General features: G+C 61.6%; 1 protein-coding gene across 2 annotated transcripts in view; it reads right to left on the bottom strand.

Moving 5' to 3' along the window:
• The window catches only part of Crispld2 (cysteine rich secretory protein LCCL domain containing 2), a 53,155-nt gene extending 35,396 nt beyond the window's left edge, over positions 1–17,759 (bottom strand). For both annotated transcript variants that reach the window (XM_027933068.3, XM_027933069.3), the window contains exons 1-2: positions 17,651–17,759; positions 2,703–3,013 (exon numbers count right to left, since the gene is read on the bottom strand). In XM_027933068.3, coding sequence (XP_027788869.1) covers positions 2,703–2,942 — 240 coding nt within the window. In that variant the 5' untranslated portion in view covers positions 2,943–3,013; positions 17,651–17,759. The remainder of the gene's footprint in view (positions 1–2,702; positions 3,014–17,650) is intronic.
• Positions 17,760–18,582: the final 823 nt, after the last annotated feature.

Raw genomic sequence — 18,582 nt, 5'->3', positions numbered from 1 at the left:
AGCCTGTGGGGCACGCAGTGCCTTCCACTGCCGGGAGGGGGCGCTAGCTCCCTCAGCCGCCGGGAGCCCCCATCCCACCCCCATACCCTGCAGCGGCCCAGGCCGGGCTCTTTGATCCTGTCTTCTGGGCTCATGGTCAACTCCCCAATAAGCCCCCGCACAGGAGTCCTGTGTCACCCTGCCCCAGAGGGGCCAGACTAAGGCCCCACACCCGTCTGGGTAGGAGCTCTGCATCTGCTGGGCCAGGTGCCTGGCTCTGGCCTCGCTTATGCCCAGGAGCAGGGAGTGGAAGGACACTCCAGCAGGCTGGCCCAGGGCGACCGTGCTCCATGGCCCTGGGGGTCCTCAGCTCTCCACACCTGCACCGTCCCACGGACACGTCACGCCCTGCCCATCCCACCCGAGGGCCAGCTCATGTGAGGGGCCGAGGGGACCTGGCACTGAGGACAGCAGGTGTTCACAGAGCCTGCCACACCTGGGTGTTCTTCCAACGTCCTGTGAGGAGGCCGAGGCTGGGGCAGTTGACCCACGGGGCACCAAGGAGCCTCGGACCCCACCGGCCTCCACCGCAGCTCAGGAGAGGAGACTCGCGCCCACCCAGCCTGTAGCATCGTCACCAGGTGGGGCCCAGGGACAGTTCTGAAGACACCAATGAGACCTGTCACCTGGGTCAGAGCTGTCACGGGAGGCTGTGGGCCCTTTTGAAGACCACACCTGTGCACAGGGCCCCCCCCAAAGACGCCCCAGAATGTGGTTCTGGAAAACCAGCCAGGAGTGAGGCTTGCACACTGGAGCTGAGGGACAGATGGCAACGCCACCCAAGCTCACCAGGAAGCCGTCCCATGGGTTCAGGAGGGAGAACCTCAATGGCTTTCTGTTACTCTTGGCAAAGGCCAGGATCTAGGAAGCAGGCTACAGGACAGGAGAGGCCCAGGGAGGCTGAGACATCTGGCCATAGTCACACAGCAGAGCTGGGGCCCAAATCCCGCAGGCTGGCTCCTGGTGAGCTCCCACCTGCAGTCACCATGCCCAGCTGGTGGCACCTGCCCTGGCATCCAGCCAGGGTCCCAGCAAGGGTGGGGAGGAGTCTGTACCCAACTATACCCACAGTTTTATGTATTTTCAACCTAAAACAGCTCACACAAGCTGCCCAGCACATTGGAATTTGAAAGAGCGTCCATACTCTCCCCAAAATTAGCACAAGCCTTTGAAATGAATGGCTGCACAACGTTCTTGAAGGGAAAAAAGATGCAGACTCCTAACACATTTCCAAAACTCAGCCTCGTCCCGTGGCCCTGACCGGCCAGCAGCCCTCGCTGTAGGTGTGCAGCGCAGGTGTGGGGGGCAGCAGGCACGTGCTCCTCTCCAACCAGAAGGCCACACCGTCAGCAAGGGACAGTCGGCAGCTGGGTCCCAGGGATGGGGGCGGTGGCTCGTATGACGGAGGGGATGGGGTTCCAGAGGGTGGCGCCCGCAGAGCACCCGCTGGGACGCGGGTACACCTCTAGCTGAAGCCGGGAGAGAGAGGTCAGTCACTGAGACAGACGAGCGCTCCTTGCAGAAGGGCGTGGTGCAAGGGCTGCGTCCGGACGGGAGCCAAGGCGGCCCCCAAGCAGGAGAAGGCAGGGAGCAGTCCCAGAGTGGGGTTCAGGACGGGGGAGAAGGCGCTGGGAGGCGTCAGCCCCCACCCAGGGCTGGGCGGCCTGGTGAGCGAGGTGGACGGCACAGGACGCGCAGAGGGTGGCCGTGCCGAGAGAGGCCGGTGCCAGCAGGGGCTGGCGGGGGGCGGCAGGGCTGGGGTGTGCTGCTGACTTCAGCTGGACCTGGGCTCAAACCCGGGCTCTGTCTCCAGCCTCTGCCTCCTGATCTTGGGCTGGAACGGCAGCAGCCCTACCTCAGGTCAGAAATGGGGTGTCAGGGGAGCAGCGTTGGGGGCGGGTGGTTCACGGTTTTCTGTGGGGTCCACTAGGCCTGACGGCCCCACACGGCAGTGGCTGGCCACGGTGGCTGAGTCCTTAGCCAGGCGGCGGCAGGTCACAGCTCAAAGCCACGCACGGGGGAGCTGCCAGGTGTGGGGGTTCTCTGGTCTGGGCAGCGCGGCCTCAGGCCGGAGAACGCACAGTGGGCGCTTCCACCAACCTGGGGGTGGGGGTGAGGGTAGGACTGGAATGAGGACCCGCTGCCAAGTGTGGGGTCCTCCAGGTCTGACGGGACCTCCAGGCCCGGCAGACAGCCCTTCCTCGAGGACTCGGCCCCCTCGTACTCGCAGACGGAGCCAGAGGACGGGCAGCAACCAAGCGGGCATCGTCGCCCCAGTACGTGCGGGCCTTTCACAGGTCCTCCAGCTGACCGTCACAGGCGCAAGGGAGAGGGATTCTCAAAGTGGAAACTGAGGCTCCGGCTGACCAAGGAGATGTCAGGCCCATGAGGGCTGCAGAGCTAGGACTGGGACCCCTGTGTCCAGGCCTCGGTCCTCCCCAGGCTGCCCCGGGAGGCCTGGTGGACGGGTCAGTAGGGCTGACTGAACCTGGAGGAGGAGTCCCAGGGAGGAGGCAGCCAGAGTGCCAAGGACAGAGCCGGGGACGCTCTCTTGCCAGAGGACACCCTGGGCCTGCCACCGTCCACCAGCTGGTAGGCAACCAAGATGGCAGCCCAGCCTCCCGCCGTTGGCGCCAGCCTCTGTGGCTGCCGCCCGCGCTCACCATGTACTCCATGTTGGAGGCCGGGGGGTGCACCTGGCCCCGCAGCTTGTTGTGAAGCATGAGGATCTCCTCTCGGTCTGTCCTGGGGATGGCCCTCCGGGCGCGGGAGTGCGGCTCCGTCTGCTGGTATCTGCTGAGCAGGCTCTCCAGGTGGGTGACGTTGGGCAGGAAGAAGCCTTGGGCTCCGCAGACCAGCAGGGCCAGCCCCAGGGAGGCGAGGCCACTCGCGACACCACTCATGGCTCTGCCCCTGCAGCAGCAACTTGGTGACAGGACAGCCTGGGCCTGGTGCAGAGCTGGTGTCAGGTGCCCTGGAAGGAAGCAGGGGGGGGAGGAGCCGGTCAGCGCTGGGCAGCCGGCTCGGGCGGCGAGTGCAGCAGCATGGGCCTCTCCTGCTGGCAGACGCGGACACGAGGCTCAGGGAGGCGACCAGCCTGCCCGCTGACAGGCAGAGGTGGAGCCGGGACCCAGCCCAGGTCTTCCAGCAAGATGCGCGTCTGGACTCCCCCCAGGATGGCCCGGGCAGTTTCTCCGGGCCCAAGTTCTCTGTCACTGTATTTTCTGACCCAGATCAGCATTTCCATCCACTGAGGACCCGCGTGGGCCTAAGGTGTGAATCAAGCTCTGTCTCTGCCCTCAGAGGGACCTGCAGAGTCATGTCATATCACCAAGGGACACACCAGGAGCAGATATTAGCAGCCACTCCCCAGCAGCCTCGGTTTAGCGCAGAGTGGGCAGACCTCAGGAGGCCCCTGAGGCCCAAGGGTCCTGCCGTCGCTGCCTCCTGCTGGCTCCACCATGGTTTGGCCACACACGTGACAGGTGCCCCAAGCCCAGCAAGGACTTGGCCACAGGCTGCAAAGTGACCTTTACCTGCTGACTTGGTCCTCAGGAAAAGCAGTGGTGGAGAGCGGGCAGGACCACCAAGGGAGGACTCTACCCACTCGTCCTTGTCCCTGCGGGGCAGACCCACAGCTACCACTCCAATGTGCCCTCAAAGGTCCATGTGCCGGGAACCCTGTCCCCCATTGTCACATGGGTGGCGTTTGGAGTGGAGCTTAGGACTGGAGGAGATCATGAGGTGGCCCCTTTGATGGCCTTAGTGGCTTTACAAGAAGGGGAAGAGAGACCTGAGCGACCACCTTGCTCTGTCACACAGAGCAACATGGCTGTCTCTGCGCCATGTCCTGGTGCAGCCTGAGGCCCTCGCCAGATCCTCACAGGCTCCTGGACGTCCAGCCTCCAGAGCCATTAGCGAAATCAACTTCCGGCCTTTACAGGTCACCTGGTCTTGGACATTCTGTGGGAGCAACAGAAACGGGCTTCCAAAGCCCCTGCAGCCCCCAGGCAGACGGTCTCCTCCTCCAGCTCCTGCTCGTGCAGACCTGGTGCACGCACCCTGGTCGCCGAGTCAGCGGTTCATGCGGGTAACTAACCAACCGCCACTTCAGGACAGTCACCAGTCACGGCCACCTCCAGACAGGTCCGGGTTAATCCTCCAGGTCTCTCAGTTGCTAGGGCAGCAGCGAGGCCGAGAGGACAGGAGGAAGACGTGGCCAGGCTCCCAGACCCTCTGGGCTCACAGGGTGCTGTGTCCCCACGAGTGCTCGTGACGGCCAGCACACGCCGAGGAGCCCCAGGTCCCCTCAGGGGGATGCGCCCCCTCAGAGTCCCTAACTTTTGCTACCCCTGTCCCTCACATCAAGGTCAGAATGTCCTTGAGAATTTTGCTGTACCATCTGGTTCTTTCAGAAAACCCATCGTAAGCATCTATCCAGGTGGGTCATTAGTGTCATTTTCAAACACTGTGACAACCCAGGAGGCCCATGTATTAGGACCCACTCACCATGAGAAGGCAGAGGCCTCTGGTGGCAGCAAGGCTGCCCAAGTCCACCCTCGTCAGCCTCTGGCAGGGAGGCTCTGTGGACCTGGAACGTCCCAGCAGGCCCCTTGGCCCTGTCCCCTGGCAGCCCACAGTCTCCCTCCACGAAGGACCATGCTACTGACCCGAGAGGCAAGAGAGGATGGACAGAGTGCAAGGTTACTCCCAGGGGAGGCCGGGGCCACCTAGTGGACTGCACCCAGCACTTGTGCTAGGCCTGAGGAGGGAGAGGACACGGTCCCTGGCCACAAGGAGCTCAGGTTGGGCTGGGGAGGGAAGCGAGATGGGCATCCCAGGACCGGAGCCCTTGGCACCAGAGGGCAGCATGGGGGCAGCGAGCTGTGGGAACGCGGCCGTTCCCATCTTCAGCCCTGGAAGCCCTCCAGGGCCTGGCGAGCAAAAATAGCCTGCGCCCAGGGAGAGGCTCGGCGCTCTGTAGTGCTGGACGCGCTGCCCTCCTCCCCCAGGGGCGACCTCCTGGGGCAGAGCCAGGACGGCTGGGGAGGACCTCTGCATGCCGGCTGGCCTGGGGGCATCCAAGCCTGGGGAGTTCTCCCGCCAGCCTCTCTCGGTTGGTCCCACGACCATATTTGCACAATTCCAGCTGCAGGCCAGGGGCCACGCCTACCCGCGGAGGAACACTGACGCTCGCTCTGGGAGGATGTGGGGGGCGGGAGCTGGCACCGCTGGGGTCCACCCCGCGTCATACCACGCACAATTTGCTCTGCTCTGTGCTCCGGGAGTGGGAGGCGCAGGGCTCCAAAGGCACGCAGCATAAAGCCTCACGTGACTCCACTCTGCCCAACCAGAGGAGGACCTGGTCTGATTACAGTAGGTCCGACTCTGGGGCTGTCAGCAGGGCGAGCCGGGGTGGGGGCCTATGATGTGGTGGAGCAATATGCAGCCAGCAAAAGGAACGACTACACACTGGCATTAATAAAAGAAAATGCAACAGGCAGTTCACAAAGCAGAACATTACGCCAATGATGCCATTGGTGTGAATTTTAAAATAGGTGGCTGGGCACGTAGCTCAGAGGCAGAGTGCTTGCCTAGCACGCAGGAGGCCCTGGGTTCAATCCCTAGCACAGCAAAAAAAAAAAAAACAAACAAACAAACAAACAAAAACCCACTGTGTATATGCATATACCAAATTCTGTTATAATTTATGTATATATTACATATACACATTTGTGTGTCTATATGAATGCATGTGGTGTGTGTGTGTGTATGTGAGAGAGAGAGACCCAAGACTGAATTCAGGGGTGACTTCTGGACAGAGGACAGGAACTAGGGGAAACAAGGCTTATCTTTACCTTTAACATATATTTCTATTTTTCAAATCTCAAGCAAATATGGCAAAATGTCAGTGCATGCTCACGTGCGGGGAGCCGGCCAAGGGCGCAGTGCGGCACCGTGATGAGCCCAGGGCGGCCCGGGTGGTGGCCTTTCTGTCCTTGGGGCATGGCCATTTCTCTTGGTTTGAAGTTATTCCTCAACAAAATACAACAAGACGCCAAGGCATGAAGCACGGCACGTGCTTTCCAAATGCACCCTTCCAGCACATTCTGAGCAGGTGCTGCCCTGCGAAAGAGCTCCCCTGGCCCTTCCTTCAGAAGCTGAGGGACTTCCCTGGCCCACAGGCCACCTCCTCAGGGTTCCAAGGGGAGTTATAAAGCCTGGGGTGGAGCTGGAGAGATGGCAGCCACCAGACATGGTGCGACCCTCGCAGCAGAAGAGGAAAGAAGAGGGGGACCGAGGCTTCTCCACGTCCTTCCTGGCCCAGGGGCAGCCCTGCCTTGGCCGAGGCACTCAGGGCACTGTGCAGGTGGCACGCCAGTACCACAGGGTCGGGAAGCAGCTTGGCCTGGCCAGCGCCCCAGTCTGTGCCAGGAAGGGGACAAGGTCCAGTCTGGATGGCTCCTGGGTTCTGGCTGCAGGGAGCGCTGAAGATTTTAAGTAGAAAAGAAAGGTCAGCAGGGGCAGCGATGCTCCAGAGCCCAGGGCCGCGCTTGGCATGTGGAAACTCGCCGTGTTCACAGTCTCAAGTGCACCCCGGATCCGCGTGCTGCGGTCTAACCCCGGGGCCTCAGAATGCGACTGTATTTGGAGATAAAGCCTTCGAAGAGGCAATGGAGTTAAAGTGTCCTTAGGGTGGACCTGATCCAAGACGACTGGAGAGGAGGACACAGACGCGGGCAGAGGAATGGCCCTGCCAGGGCACAAGGGAGACCATGTCGTCTGCAAGCCAGGAGAGGACTCAGGAGGAACCAGCCCTGCCCACACCTCAACCCTGGACTTGGGGCTCCCAGACCCGAGGAAATGAAGGCCACTGGTCTAGGTTGAGGGGCCACACAGCCCTCGCAGACTAGGACACATCAGATAATGAAGGGATGGGGTCCAGATAGCCCCCAGCTGCTGAATGGAAAGTGGCGGGAGAGAGGCAGAGAAATTCAGAGGCTGAGACAAGATCTCAGAGGTACCTGTCTGTCAGAGCAACAGGTGCGTGGGCAAGTGGCCAGTCCACGGGGCTCTCTGCCCACAACCGAGCCTCGCTGCCCAGACAGCTCAGCTGGAGGGGGGCCGAGGCTCTCCTGCCTTTTTCCTAGAGAAAATTGAGAAACTCACACTTTTTCCAACTGAGACACTCAACAGGCTGAGCTCCTGCCAGGGAGACTCAGGGCAAAGGGCTTCTGCCAGGGAGACCACCCCCACCAGTCCACATCATGTCCCCTCTGGGTCACCCAGAGGTTTGGCTTCGTGACTCCCATTCTACAGCTGTGGAGGCCAAGTCTGCGGGCTTAGGAAGCTGCCCAGGGTCATCCCACCGGCAGGCAGAACCTGGCACTGGGGCAGCAGGCGGCTCCGTCCAACCTCAGAGTCCACCCGTGCCCTCTGCTCAGTGCCCTCCTGCTCTCCCAGGAGGGGGCTTCCCTGCCACCAGAAAATCCCAAGCCCCCACACACACACAGGGCGACTGAGTCTTGCCCTTCACTCTTCTCTGCCCCTTGGGAAGGCGGCTGGGCTCTGGGGAGCAGAGACACTGCCCTCCCAGGTCAAATGACAACTGTGTCAATGAGAAGGCCCCCACTGCCACCTCTCAGGGAGACTTTACATCATGGCCACACTTGACCAGACACGTCCCTCACCAGTGTGGGCACCCACGCAGCCCCATCTGTGATGCGCGCTGACTCTGGTGCCGAGCTGATCTGACCCCTGCCGTCGGGCTGTTGAGGCATCCTGGAGACGCTCGCCTGGGGCGGCCTCGCGGCTCAGCTAGGCCTGGCATCCCCGGGCACTGCCAAACAACTCCAGCACCATTTCCAGAGAAGCCTCAACCTGTCCCCCTGGTGGCTTCCCAATAACTGGACGTGTCCACCGAGGACTGTGGCTCAAGACAGCCGACGGGCCCTCTGGAAGATTTTGTCCTCTGCTGCTGGAATTGCAAAACAGCTATCAGATCCCAAGCTGAGGGCTCTGAGATCCTCGAGAGGATGCCAGACGCTCAGGCGCTTGGAGGGCCCGACAGAGCTGCCAGCCCCAGGGCCGATGTAAGACCCAGCTGGCAGACGGGAACCGCAGGGCCTCGGGCATGGCCCAGAGCTTTGCAGCACACTGTGGCTCTAATTTAGGGACAGTGGCTGCAGCCCCGCTTACAGCCACTGAGCAGACACCAGCTGGTATTTGTGGAGCTGGGTGACCAGCTCAAGATGGCCCACCGCTTCCCACTTCCCACACACCTCTGCCGGGATACAGCCCTCCCCACCCCCACAGTCCGGCCAAGGCTCCCTGGACGTGTGGGGGCCAGCAAATCCAGCCAGCATAGCACCCAGACTCAGGGGCCAGGGAGGGGAGCCGTGCGTCGGGGCCGGGGCTGCGTTCACCGTGTGTCTGGGAGAGTCTGCCAGAAAGATGAGTCTCAGGCCTGGGCCGCCAGCCGTCTCTGCTCCTGCACACGCTGTTCCCACAGCCCAGCCCGTGACCCCGCGCCCCAGGCCCAGGCAGGCAGATCCACTCCTGCTCGTCACTCCCCGGCTCAAGGGAGCCGCTTCCTGGAACCCTCCTGGGGCTTAATCATGCCGCAGACCTGCGCCCCCGTCCACCAGCCCCCGGCGGCGTCTGACAAGCCACAGTCGGATAAATATTTATGGAATGAATGTGCCCCCCTCCTGCCGGGGAGATCAGAGGGCCATATAAGGCCTACGTGTGACGCCGGCCTCCTCACTGACCGCAGGCTGGGCTCAGTTCTTATCACAGCCCGTCACCAGCTCTGTGGCCCTGGACGCAGTGTGCAGCCTCTCTGGGCCCAGTTTCCACATGGGTAAGGTGGAGGGGAGGCCCAGGGCCTCGTCCTCAGCCAGCAGCATGTTGTGTGGAGGCTCGACCAACAACGCGGCCTGCAGTCCAGGGGCAATCCTCTGAGCCCCTCTCACCTTTGCCTCAGCAAAATCCAGTTGCAGGTATCCTACTAAACGCCCAGTGCCGGGCGAAACCGACGCAGCCTCCCCAAGCCTGAAACAGACTGCGCTGGGCTGAGCTCCGAGCCCTGGACACGCCTTTGCGGCTCTCCGAGGAGGTCGGTTCCAGGACGTGACCAGGTCTGGAGGAGCAGGTCCGCCCCTGGCCAGGAGCCTCTGTGCCAACGCAGAAGGGGCCTGGGCCGAGGGTGATGACCCAGGTCAGACACCAACCCCGGTCAGGCCGGGGTGTCCGCCCGTCAGTCCTGGCGCTCGGCAGATGCCACCTGGACCAGAGGGGCCCAGGGCGAAGGACCCACTCTCAAAACAAACTGAAGCGCCGGGCTGTGTGGTCGCCAATTCCCTTGGTGCAAACACCCCATCCAGCGAGAAGTCACTGAGGGAAACCGCCAGAGTCCAGACAGCGGGCGAGGCCGCCTCCCTCTCACCGGGTTTTCCTGTGACCGCTCCCCATTGGAGGGACAGACTGACCACCTCAGACTCAGATAACAGCAAGATGCAGTCAAACGCCAGAATAGGTTCTGAGCACCCACTGCCTTGATTTTACGTGTGGCTTATTGGCCCACAGGCTGGTGTCACCCGGCAGCCAGCCGGGGCTGTGCCGCTGGGCTTACTCCTTCTGTGGTACTCGCCCCTGAGCGGCCCCTAACCCCCAGCTGGACTCGGGAGCCGGGATGTCCACATGGTGAGCTCCAGCCAGTGACTGGCTCCCTGGACCCCCCAGTGAGGTTGGTGACCAGTCACGAGCCTGCAGCCCCGGGCAAGGGGCCCCTCCATTCCAGCACCTCAAAGTTATCCTCTCCACAAACGGGTGGGGCACTGCCATGATCAGCTGTCCCAAGAGGAGGACACCAAGGCTCTAGAAGGACAAGAAGCCTCTCAGGGTCAGCAGAGGCCTGCGGGTGTGCCGGTCCGCTCCTCGGGCTCCAGCACCCACTGGCCTGGTCATCACGAGGCGGTTCCCAAACATCAGGGCACTGCTGACCTGCTGGCACACAGTGCGACCCATCCACAACGGTGGCTGACCCCGAAAGGCCCGGGGCTTCCCTGGACTCTGGTCCTTCTCAGAACTAATCAAGGAGAACTCAAAATCTGAGCAGGAGGCCAAGGACAGATCCAAGTCATAGCCACAAACCACCGAGAAATCCCAGGAATGAAGCCGTGGCTGGAAGGAGGGACTCCCTCCGCCCCAGCGCGTCTCGGCAGATCTCGGGCTGGGCAGAACGTCCCGTTACGACCGGAGAACCAGACAGCGGGCGAGGCCGCCTCCCTCCTCCACCGGGTTTTCCTAAGCCATTGGACAGGAGGGGCCAGACCCTAGAGGTGACTGGCTGGCTCCCTCCCTGGCCTGCCACTCTGCTCCCCCCAGGCTCCACACAACCAGGGACGGCCAGCCGTCCACAGCCCGGCGGCCACGCCAGCCCACAAGCACTCGCTTCCCCAGAGTTCTCCGCAGAGCCAGGTCCGCATGGGACTTCGGGAAGAGGGCATCGGGATGCTCAACAACTGGCTCGATGACACTCAAAGCGGGTGACATCGCTATACTGTGCTGAGAAAATACGCCAACTCCAGACAAGAGAAGAACAGCCACTCAACAAACACTTACCTAACCTCTTCTGTGGGGAGAGACCAGGAAGCCAGGCGTGTTCCACACAAGCCAGGCAGATCACAAACAGACGGGACACACACTCAGAAATTCCTAAGACCTGGGGCATGGCCCTCAGCCCATGTGTGGATGCTCCCCTGGAGACAGGTTCAGGGAACAGCAGAACTTGGGGTGAAGGCAGCATCCTTCATCTCCAAAAGGAAAGACCTGGCCCCAGAGGGCAGCGTGGACCGAGCGGGTCTGGTCAGGCCTGCATTGGATCCCAGCCCCTGCCCCATGCTGAGGGCCGCCCAGGGGGAGGGGGTCTGCAGCCCTTGGGGCCTCCAGGCCCCCACAAAGGGCAGCTGGGCACAGTGCTCGTGAGGGTCCAGCAGGGGGAGGGGCTCCACCATCCCTCCCCCCTCTAGGAGCTCGGGCCTGCACTGTCCCTGCTCCAGGTGACAGGGGTGTGCTCACCAGATCCCCTGTGAGATCCACAGGGTGATGGGGGCTCCAGCAGGGGAGGCAGAACCAGGCTGGGGAAGCCCCTCCACGCTGCTGTGCAGGTGAAGAGCCCGGGACACCCTCGGGGCCCTGGGGACCTGCAAGTGAGCAAGACAGAGCCTGTGCCGGGGATGGCAGGAGACGGTGAGCATGCCACAGGGCTGCTGGGCGGTCAGGGCCACTCTGGCTGGGGTGGACGGGTGTGCCACCGACATCTTGAGGAAGGGGAACAGAGCAGCAGTACTGCTGGGTGGTCGGGTGGAGGTGTGTGGTGCAGACGAGGCACAAAGACAGGGGCTCAGGAGAGGAAGGGGTCACGGCAGCCGGGCTGGGTGTGTGGGCACCAGAGGCCACCCGAGCGTGATTTTATTCTGATGCAAAGAGGGGCCTGCAAGGAAGAGAAGCCGGAGGGGACAGGCCTGACTTACTCTTTGAAGGCCCCTTTGCATGCGGCGACCCAGACAAACGTCACAACACACTGCACAGGAGCCTGATGCCCATGACCGACGTGCACAGGTCCGTTTATGCCAAGTTCAAAGCCAGGCGAAACCAGCTCTGCCATTACGAGTCCACACATATCTACCAGGGGGTGCGGGGACATGGGGGGCCGGGATTCTGAGGACGGATCTCTGCAGATTCATCTTTGAGAAGTTCCCCTGACATCACATGAATGACTGTGGGCTCCTCTCCAGCAATGTTCAACTGCAATAACAAGTTGCTTTTTAAAAAGTTTGAAGCGCTCCAACTCTGCCTGAAGAAGGGCGGCCATGTGTGTGAGGGGCGCGGGGAGAAGGCCACTGGCCTGCCCTGCAGAGCTCTGAGCCGTGACAGGTTCCAGGTCTGGTCCCAGGCAGCCCTTCAGAGTGAACTCTGGAGGCAGGAGCCCAGATAAAGGCCTGCCAGGGCTCCCACTTGGACCAGCACAGACTCCCACAGAGGCCCGGGTCATCCCCAGTCTGAGAGAGCACTTTGTCCCGGTGGCCAAGGCCCTGCTGAGAATATCTGCCGCGTCCGGCAGCCCGGCCTCGAAGATCCCAGAATAAACGGTGTGTTCAGCGCGGTGCACTGGGGGGAGAACAGACGCGCTGTGTTGGGAGCTGGCTGGGGTGGAGCACCGGGGCAGGGTGCAGCCGATCCGCCTCCTTGCAGCTGTCCTGGAGGCCCCAGGGAGCACTCATCCTTGCAGGGCTGGTTCTGAGGGGTTATAACGGTGCACGGAGCAGGCTGCCGGGACCCTCAGGACTCAGGCCTGCACACGGAGGGCCACCCGCTGGCGCTCCTTCAGGGAAACGGCTAGGAACACGCCAGCGACTGGCTCTTGTCTTGTTTTCTCCTCTGGTGCTGGGACCAGACCCAGGGCCTCCCACACGCTCCCCTCATGCTCTGCCACTGAACTACACCCGGCCTGGCTGCTGGCTCGGGAGGGTAGCCGTTCCGCAGCCACAGAGCCACCCGCCCCACTGTTGTGATGCAATTTCTTTTTGGTCATATCAGACCCTGTCACCAGAGCCTTCCCTCAGCTTCCCCCCTGCCCTGACCAGCCAGTCCCTCCACATCCCTCCTCTGTGCCAGGGCCCAGGGTTCTCCTTTGCCAGCTTTCCAGGACCGTGGGCCCCACACCTGAGCCTGTCCAAGTGCTGGGGGCCTCGTGAAGCACCAGCCACCCCACAGGTCCTGGCTCAGAGGGCCTGGGTGGCCCACGACTTGCATTTCTCTCGAGTGCAGCTGCTGCGGGTCCAGGAACCCCACTCGGAGAAGCACTGCTCAGACCGCCACGGCCCGTCTCCTCCCTGACCTCCTCCACCTTGATCCCAGGTTCCCAGATCCCAACCCTGCATGCCCCCACCCCAAGCTTCTCTCCCCTCCCAAACATCTACCTGTACCAGCAAATGTTTTGCATTTTTTTTTAAGTCAGTTTGCTTTTGAGGTTCCAAAATATTTGCTTCAAAAAGGTCAGTTTCTCCCCCACCACTCGTGGAGAACCTCGTCCTGCGGCCTTGAGGGAGGAAGGAGTGAGCCAAACCCAAGAAAACCAGGACAAGGCCCTGCTCCCTGCTGGGCGCCAGGAGGGCCCAGGCTCTGGGTTGTAAAGGGGGGTCAGGGTTGGGAGGGCGTAGGCACAGATGGCCCCACCCCAGGCAAGCCTCCCGGAACAGAGAGAACAGCCCCTGGGTGCGGGGGGTTTGCTGCGGGTCTGCACATGCTCAGTCACCTTGCGGGCCCCTCCCTGGGGATGGAGCCCCCCCACAGACTTCGTGGAACTAGCTCATTCCAGAGCAAACTGTCCTCGAATGCAGCGCCCCCATGTCACTCTCCTGTGTGAGCTGCCCCCTGGGTGGTGCCACCTCAGGCCTTGGCCACGAGGCCCCCCCACCTGGTGCACCCTGCCAGCTCCCCCCCGCCCGCTGGTCTCTCCCTGCCTGCAGAACGCCACCTCTTCCTTCTAGGAGTCCCTGAGCTCTTAGAGGTCAGTCACAAAGTCAGCTGGCCACCAGCTCCCAATCTAGAGAACCCACGGGCTCCTTCCTGTCTAAAAGGACTGGGGGAGGGTCAGCTCCAGGCCCCTCGACTGTGTGCAAAATGGGAGCGCGATTCTGTTTCCTTCTGGAACACGGCCACTCTGCACGCAAGATGGGAGACAGGCCAGAGCCCAGACTGGAAACGTGGGATTTCATAATTTATCATATTTTAAAAACAAGGGCCAGAAGTTGCAAAATCCTTCATCAGGGCTCTCTTCTCCTGATCCTGTGGTTTTTGGCTAAGCTGATGCCGCACTTGAGATAATCAAAGATAAATCTCCCTCTGGCTGGACCACGATGTCCCCACAGCCTTGAAAGGGCGGGGGGGCGGCAGCCGAGGAGCGCTGGCAGTTGCCAGCCTGGCACCGAGGCTGCGCTCCCCAGCAACACCTCAGATAGGACCCTGCCAGGGGCTGCCGGGACCCAGGTGGGACAGCCGCCCTGCCCACGCACCAGCACCGGGCTTTCCCCACACGGGTGGCCAGGAACCAGAACGGGACCAGCAGGTGGGGGCTTCCTCAAGGAGGAAGTCAGAAAAGGACCGGGGTTCCTCAGTGAGGTCAGCAAGTCCCATGTGGCCCAGCAAGTCCACTCCGAGGTCTAGACGCAGGAGCAGTGAAGACATGTGCCCACGGTGGAACTACCCGTGTCATCAAGCTGGGGAAAGCCTGGGTTGCCATCAGTGGAGGTGGGGACACACAGATGTGCACCAGCCATTCGGTGGAACATTTTCAGCCACAAAAAAGGAATGATGTTGTGATATATAAACTGTAAGGGGGATGGACCTGGAGAACACTGTGCCGAGGGAACAGCTGTCCACACACAGCCGGCCACACCCCAGCACGTGGTCCCACCTATGGGAAGTGTCCAGAACCAGCCACCGAGACAGAGGCAGGCAGGGGCTGCCTGGGCTGGGGGAGGGGCTGGGGAGGGGCTGGGGAGGGCTGCTCACAGCACAGGGTCCCTGATGGGATGACGAAAATGCCCTGGAATTAGACAGCAGTAGGGTCACACAGCACTGCACATCGGTGAAAGCCACTGATGGCACAGCTCAAGGGGTTAAAAGGGGAAGTTGCGTGTTCATGTGGGTTTGTTGGTGGTGGTGCTGGGGGTTGAACCTAGGGGTGCTCTACCTCTGAGCCACATCCCCAGCTCTTTTTTTAAATTTTACTTTATACCTTTATTTTGTTTATTTCTTTATGTGCTGCTGAGGATGGAAACCAGTGCCTCATGCACGCTAGGCGAGCGCTCTACCACTGAGCCACAGCCCCAGTCCCCCCAGCTCTTTTTCAAAATTTTATTTTGAGACAGGGTCTTACTAAGTTGCTGAGGCTGACCTCGAACTTGGGATCCTCGTGCCTCAGCCTCCAGAGTAGCTGGGATTACAGGTGTGAAGCACCATGCCTGTCTGCTTTTGTGTATTTCACGGTAATAAAATATTTTTCAAGAAAAAAGAGAAATATACGGCTGGTCCTGCCAAAGCCCCCGGTGTGCCTGACCCTGCCTGCTCTGGGGGAGAGCATGCTCCCTGGGACTTGGAAGGTGCTCCGGGTCTGCGGCCCGTGGAAGTCCGAGCATCTCCTGAGTTCAGTGGAGTGACATAAAGTCACGCCTGCCTTGTGTGTTCCCTTCTTGACAAGCCCTCAGCCCCTGACTGATGCTGGGTCTGCACATCTGCGACTGATCAAAAACCAGTGAGTTTGCAAAAAAAAGCCTCCTGAGCTGGGAGCAGCAGACACGGCGGCACCTCCCCACACAGCAGATTACGCTGGTGACAGAGAAGAGGGACGTTCCAGCCCCCTCAGGCCAAGGAGGTCGGCACTGGGGGTCCCACCTCTAAAACATTCCAGGTGCAACCCACACAGGGCCGGATATCCCCTCTGGGATGGCAAGGGGTGACGTGCAGGGGCTCTCCGGGGCCTTACGCTCTTCTTGCCCAGCTCCAGACCTGGCTGGGGTGCCAACTCTCGTCTCCAGCCCCGTGGCAGGACTCTGGGAGACAGTATTGGTCCAGGTTCCGGGCAGGGCTCTCAGCGGGCAGAACCATGCCTGCTGGCAGAGCTGAGCCCAAGCCCCGTGTCAGCGGAGCCCTTCCTGCCCCGCCCGAACCCGCGCCAGGGACCCAGAGCCCCGGCAACACAGAGGACCCATCTGGCACTAGAAGCCTGGTCTCCTGGCAGGCTCTGCTACGGCAGCCAAGTGGCCCCTTCCTCCAGCACCTGGGCAGGGCCCAGCCGGGAGGGCCGCTCTCCCCCGCCCCGCCCGATTCATCCTGAGCCTCAGTGTGCTCCCCCCTCACAGGGCAGCCGGCGAGATCATTCCTGGAAACCTGGCCGTCTGGTCCACGTAAGAGCCAGGACAGTGCCAGCTGCCAGCACTGATTATAAACGTGGCTGTCACGACCCCTACTCTTACCCCTGAGGGGACTCTGAAAATCAGACTCTCTCCCTTCCTGTCTCCTCCCTGGGCACCCCATCCAGCTCTTTACCTGGCGCCCCTTTCAGACAAAACACCTGTGGGAAGGTCAGGCTCAGAGGCGGAGTTAGCAGTGAGGCAGAGAAGGGTCTTAAAGAGGCGGGACCCAGGACTGGGGGGCAGCTCAGCGGCAGAGCACTTGCCTGGCATGTGCAAGGCCCTGGTTCCATCCCTAGACCCACAAAGGAAAGGAGGTAGAACCCAGGTCCGGTGTGCAGGGTCTCAAGCCAGATCCATCACACCCAGCTGGGTCTCCTGGGCAAACACTTCACTTCGCTGACTCTTTGATTCCTCAGTTGGGAGGTGGGGACCAAGAAGCCCACTGCCCAGGTGTGTGGGCAGGGTTGTTCATGTGGGCAGAGTGTGTGCATGGGGCCTCGCCCGGCTCCTCAGCAACACAGCCCACACCTCCTGCCCCTTCCCCACGTGCAAACAGCTAGGCCAGGCAGAAGCAGAACCGGTTCACACAACATAAAGACCCCTGGGACATCCCTCTCAGGTGATCTGGGCTGGGGGCACGTCCCTGGTCTTGCTCTGTAGGATGTCAGACTCCAGATCCTAGACGGAAGACAGGCCCACCCCGTCCCACCAGAGCAAGGAGGCCAAAGTCTCAGAGTGGAAATTCCCAGTCCACTCCAGGTGCTGAGCGGGCTGGGCATGCCCACAGCCCCAAGGCTTTCTCAGTCAGACCAGCAGCTCAGCTTTTGGTTGAAAGATGCCCAGTCCAGCTGGACTGCAGTGAGTACCCCTGGCCAAGCCCTTCCGCGCTCCTTCACCAGCCAGCCCTTGGCAAGGAAGGGTCTGGGTCTGTACCACACAAGGGGCTGGTCCTGGCTCTCCCTGTGTGGCAGCCGACTCCCAGGACCCTACAGCCACCCGACCACTTCTCCCCACGCAAGGAGTTACGCAGATGCCTACTCCAGCTAGAGATCCAGAAATGTGTTCCCTGAGATTGCCTCACACCTGGACACACCCGCCCGAAGCTGTGGAGCAGAGAGTGCTGGCTTCCAGCTCTGGCTCTGCCTGGACAACTCAGTTCACCTCTCTGACCTTCAGTGTCTTCATCTGAAATATGGGAAGAAGGCCACTTTTCAGGTTTGCTGCAAATGAGACTACAAAGAGGCGTGGCCCTGAAAACTGTCAGGTAGAAGGCACCTGCCAATCACCCACCCTCCACACGTGGGTGGAACACTTTCCAATGCTTGCCACATCCACGTCAATGACACCCATCCCCAACACCAGAGGCCACAAATGGTAGCGAACTGCACCAGGAAGGCAGAAGAGCATCCAGCCTCCCGGGAGCAGGGATCTGAGACCAGACAGACCGAGTCCTGGCCCCTCAGCTTCCTAGCTGTGAGCCCTGGGCAAGTGGCTTAGTCGTTGGCCTGTTCCTTCGTCTGTAAAAGGGCATGCCTCAAAACAAGGCTCTGAGATGCACACAGAGCTGCCCCGACATCAGGGAGAGCAGACCGCAGCTTGCAAAAGGAGAGGATCTAAGTGACACTTACCTCCGCAGGCCTCCAATCAGCACCGCACTGGCGTCTCCTCGTCCAGCGGGCAGCGCGGGCGCAGAGAGCTCAGTGGGCAGGCAGCGGGTCGGGAACTCCGCACTGGCCGAGCGGCGAGCGGGTGCAGCTGCCAGCGCGCCGCCTTTTGAAGGCTGCCGGCGAGCCCAGAGGCCACGCCCCCCCGGTAACTGGCGACGCCGATTGGGCTGCTCAGTCCGGCCCCGCCCCCCGCCCCCCCCCGTCCTTCCCCCTCCCCCGCCCAGCGGGCTCCGCGGGCGGAAGGCGGCGCGGGGGCCCGGGTGGGCGCCGGCCGGCAGCCAGCTTGCAGAGCCGGCGTAAGAGGAGAACGCGCGCAGTTTCCGCACCGGGACCATAAAAGTCGTTTTCATTGAGCGCTTACTACGCGCCCGGCGCAGTGGCAAGCACTTTCCGCCAGGGGGTTGCAGTTTAATAAATCCCAGCTCTGTGCAGCTCAAGTGGAGAACGGGGTTAGGGAGGAGACCTCCCAGCACTGTCGCAAAGGAAATCCGCAGGGGCGTGAGCTCTGCGCACAAGTCCGGAGCACACCGGCGCTGAGTTCATGCCCACCTTCTGCACGTCGTAGAAATCCGCGGCTCCAGTGGACACTGGGGGATGTGGTGGAGGGGACACGATGGAGGGCCCTGGCTGCCGCTTCACTCTCCCCTAACACCTGCTCACAGGAGTCCAGTGAGCTGGACACGCCCCCTTCCACAGGTCAAGTAGCAGACTGGAGAGAGGGCCTGCGGCTGGGAAGGGAGCGGGAACAGGTGGAACCCTAGGACACCCACCTGTGCCGGGGTAGCCCCAGGTCAACTGAGAGTCGGAGGCGCCTTGGGAACACGTAACTCCGGGTCCTTTGCGGGCAGGTGAAGAAACTGAGGCGAGAAGAGCTGAGGACCTGCCTGCTGCCC

Source organism: Marmota flaviventris, chromosome 18, assembly GCF_047511675.1.
Source record: "Marmota flaviventris isolate mMarFla1 chromosome 18, mMarFla1.hap1, whole genome shotgun sequence".
Taxonomy (NCBI): Eukaryota; Metazoa; Chordata; class Mammalia; order Rodentia; family Sciuridae; genus Marmota; species Marmota flaviventris.
This window is presented reverse-complemented; position numbering and strand designations above follow the sequence as displayed.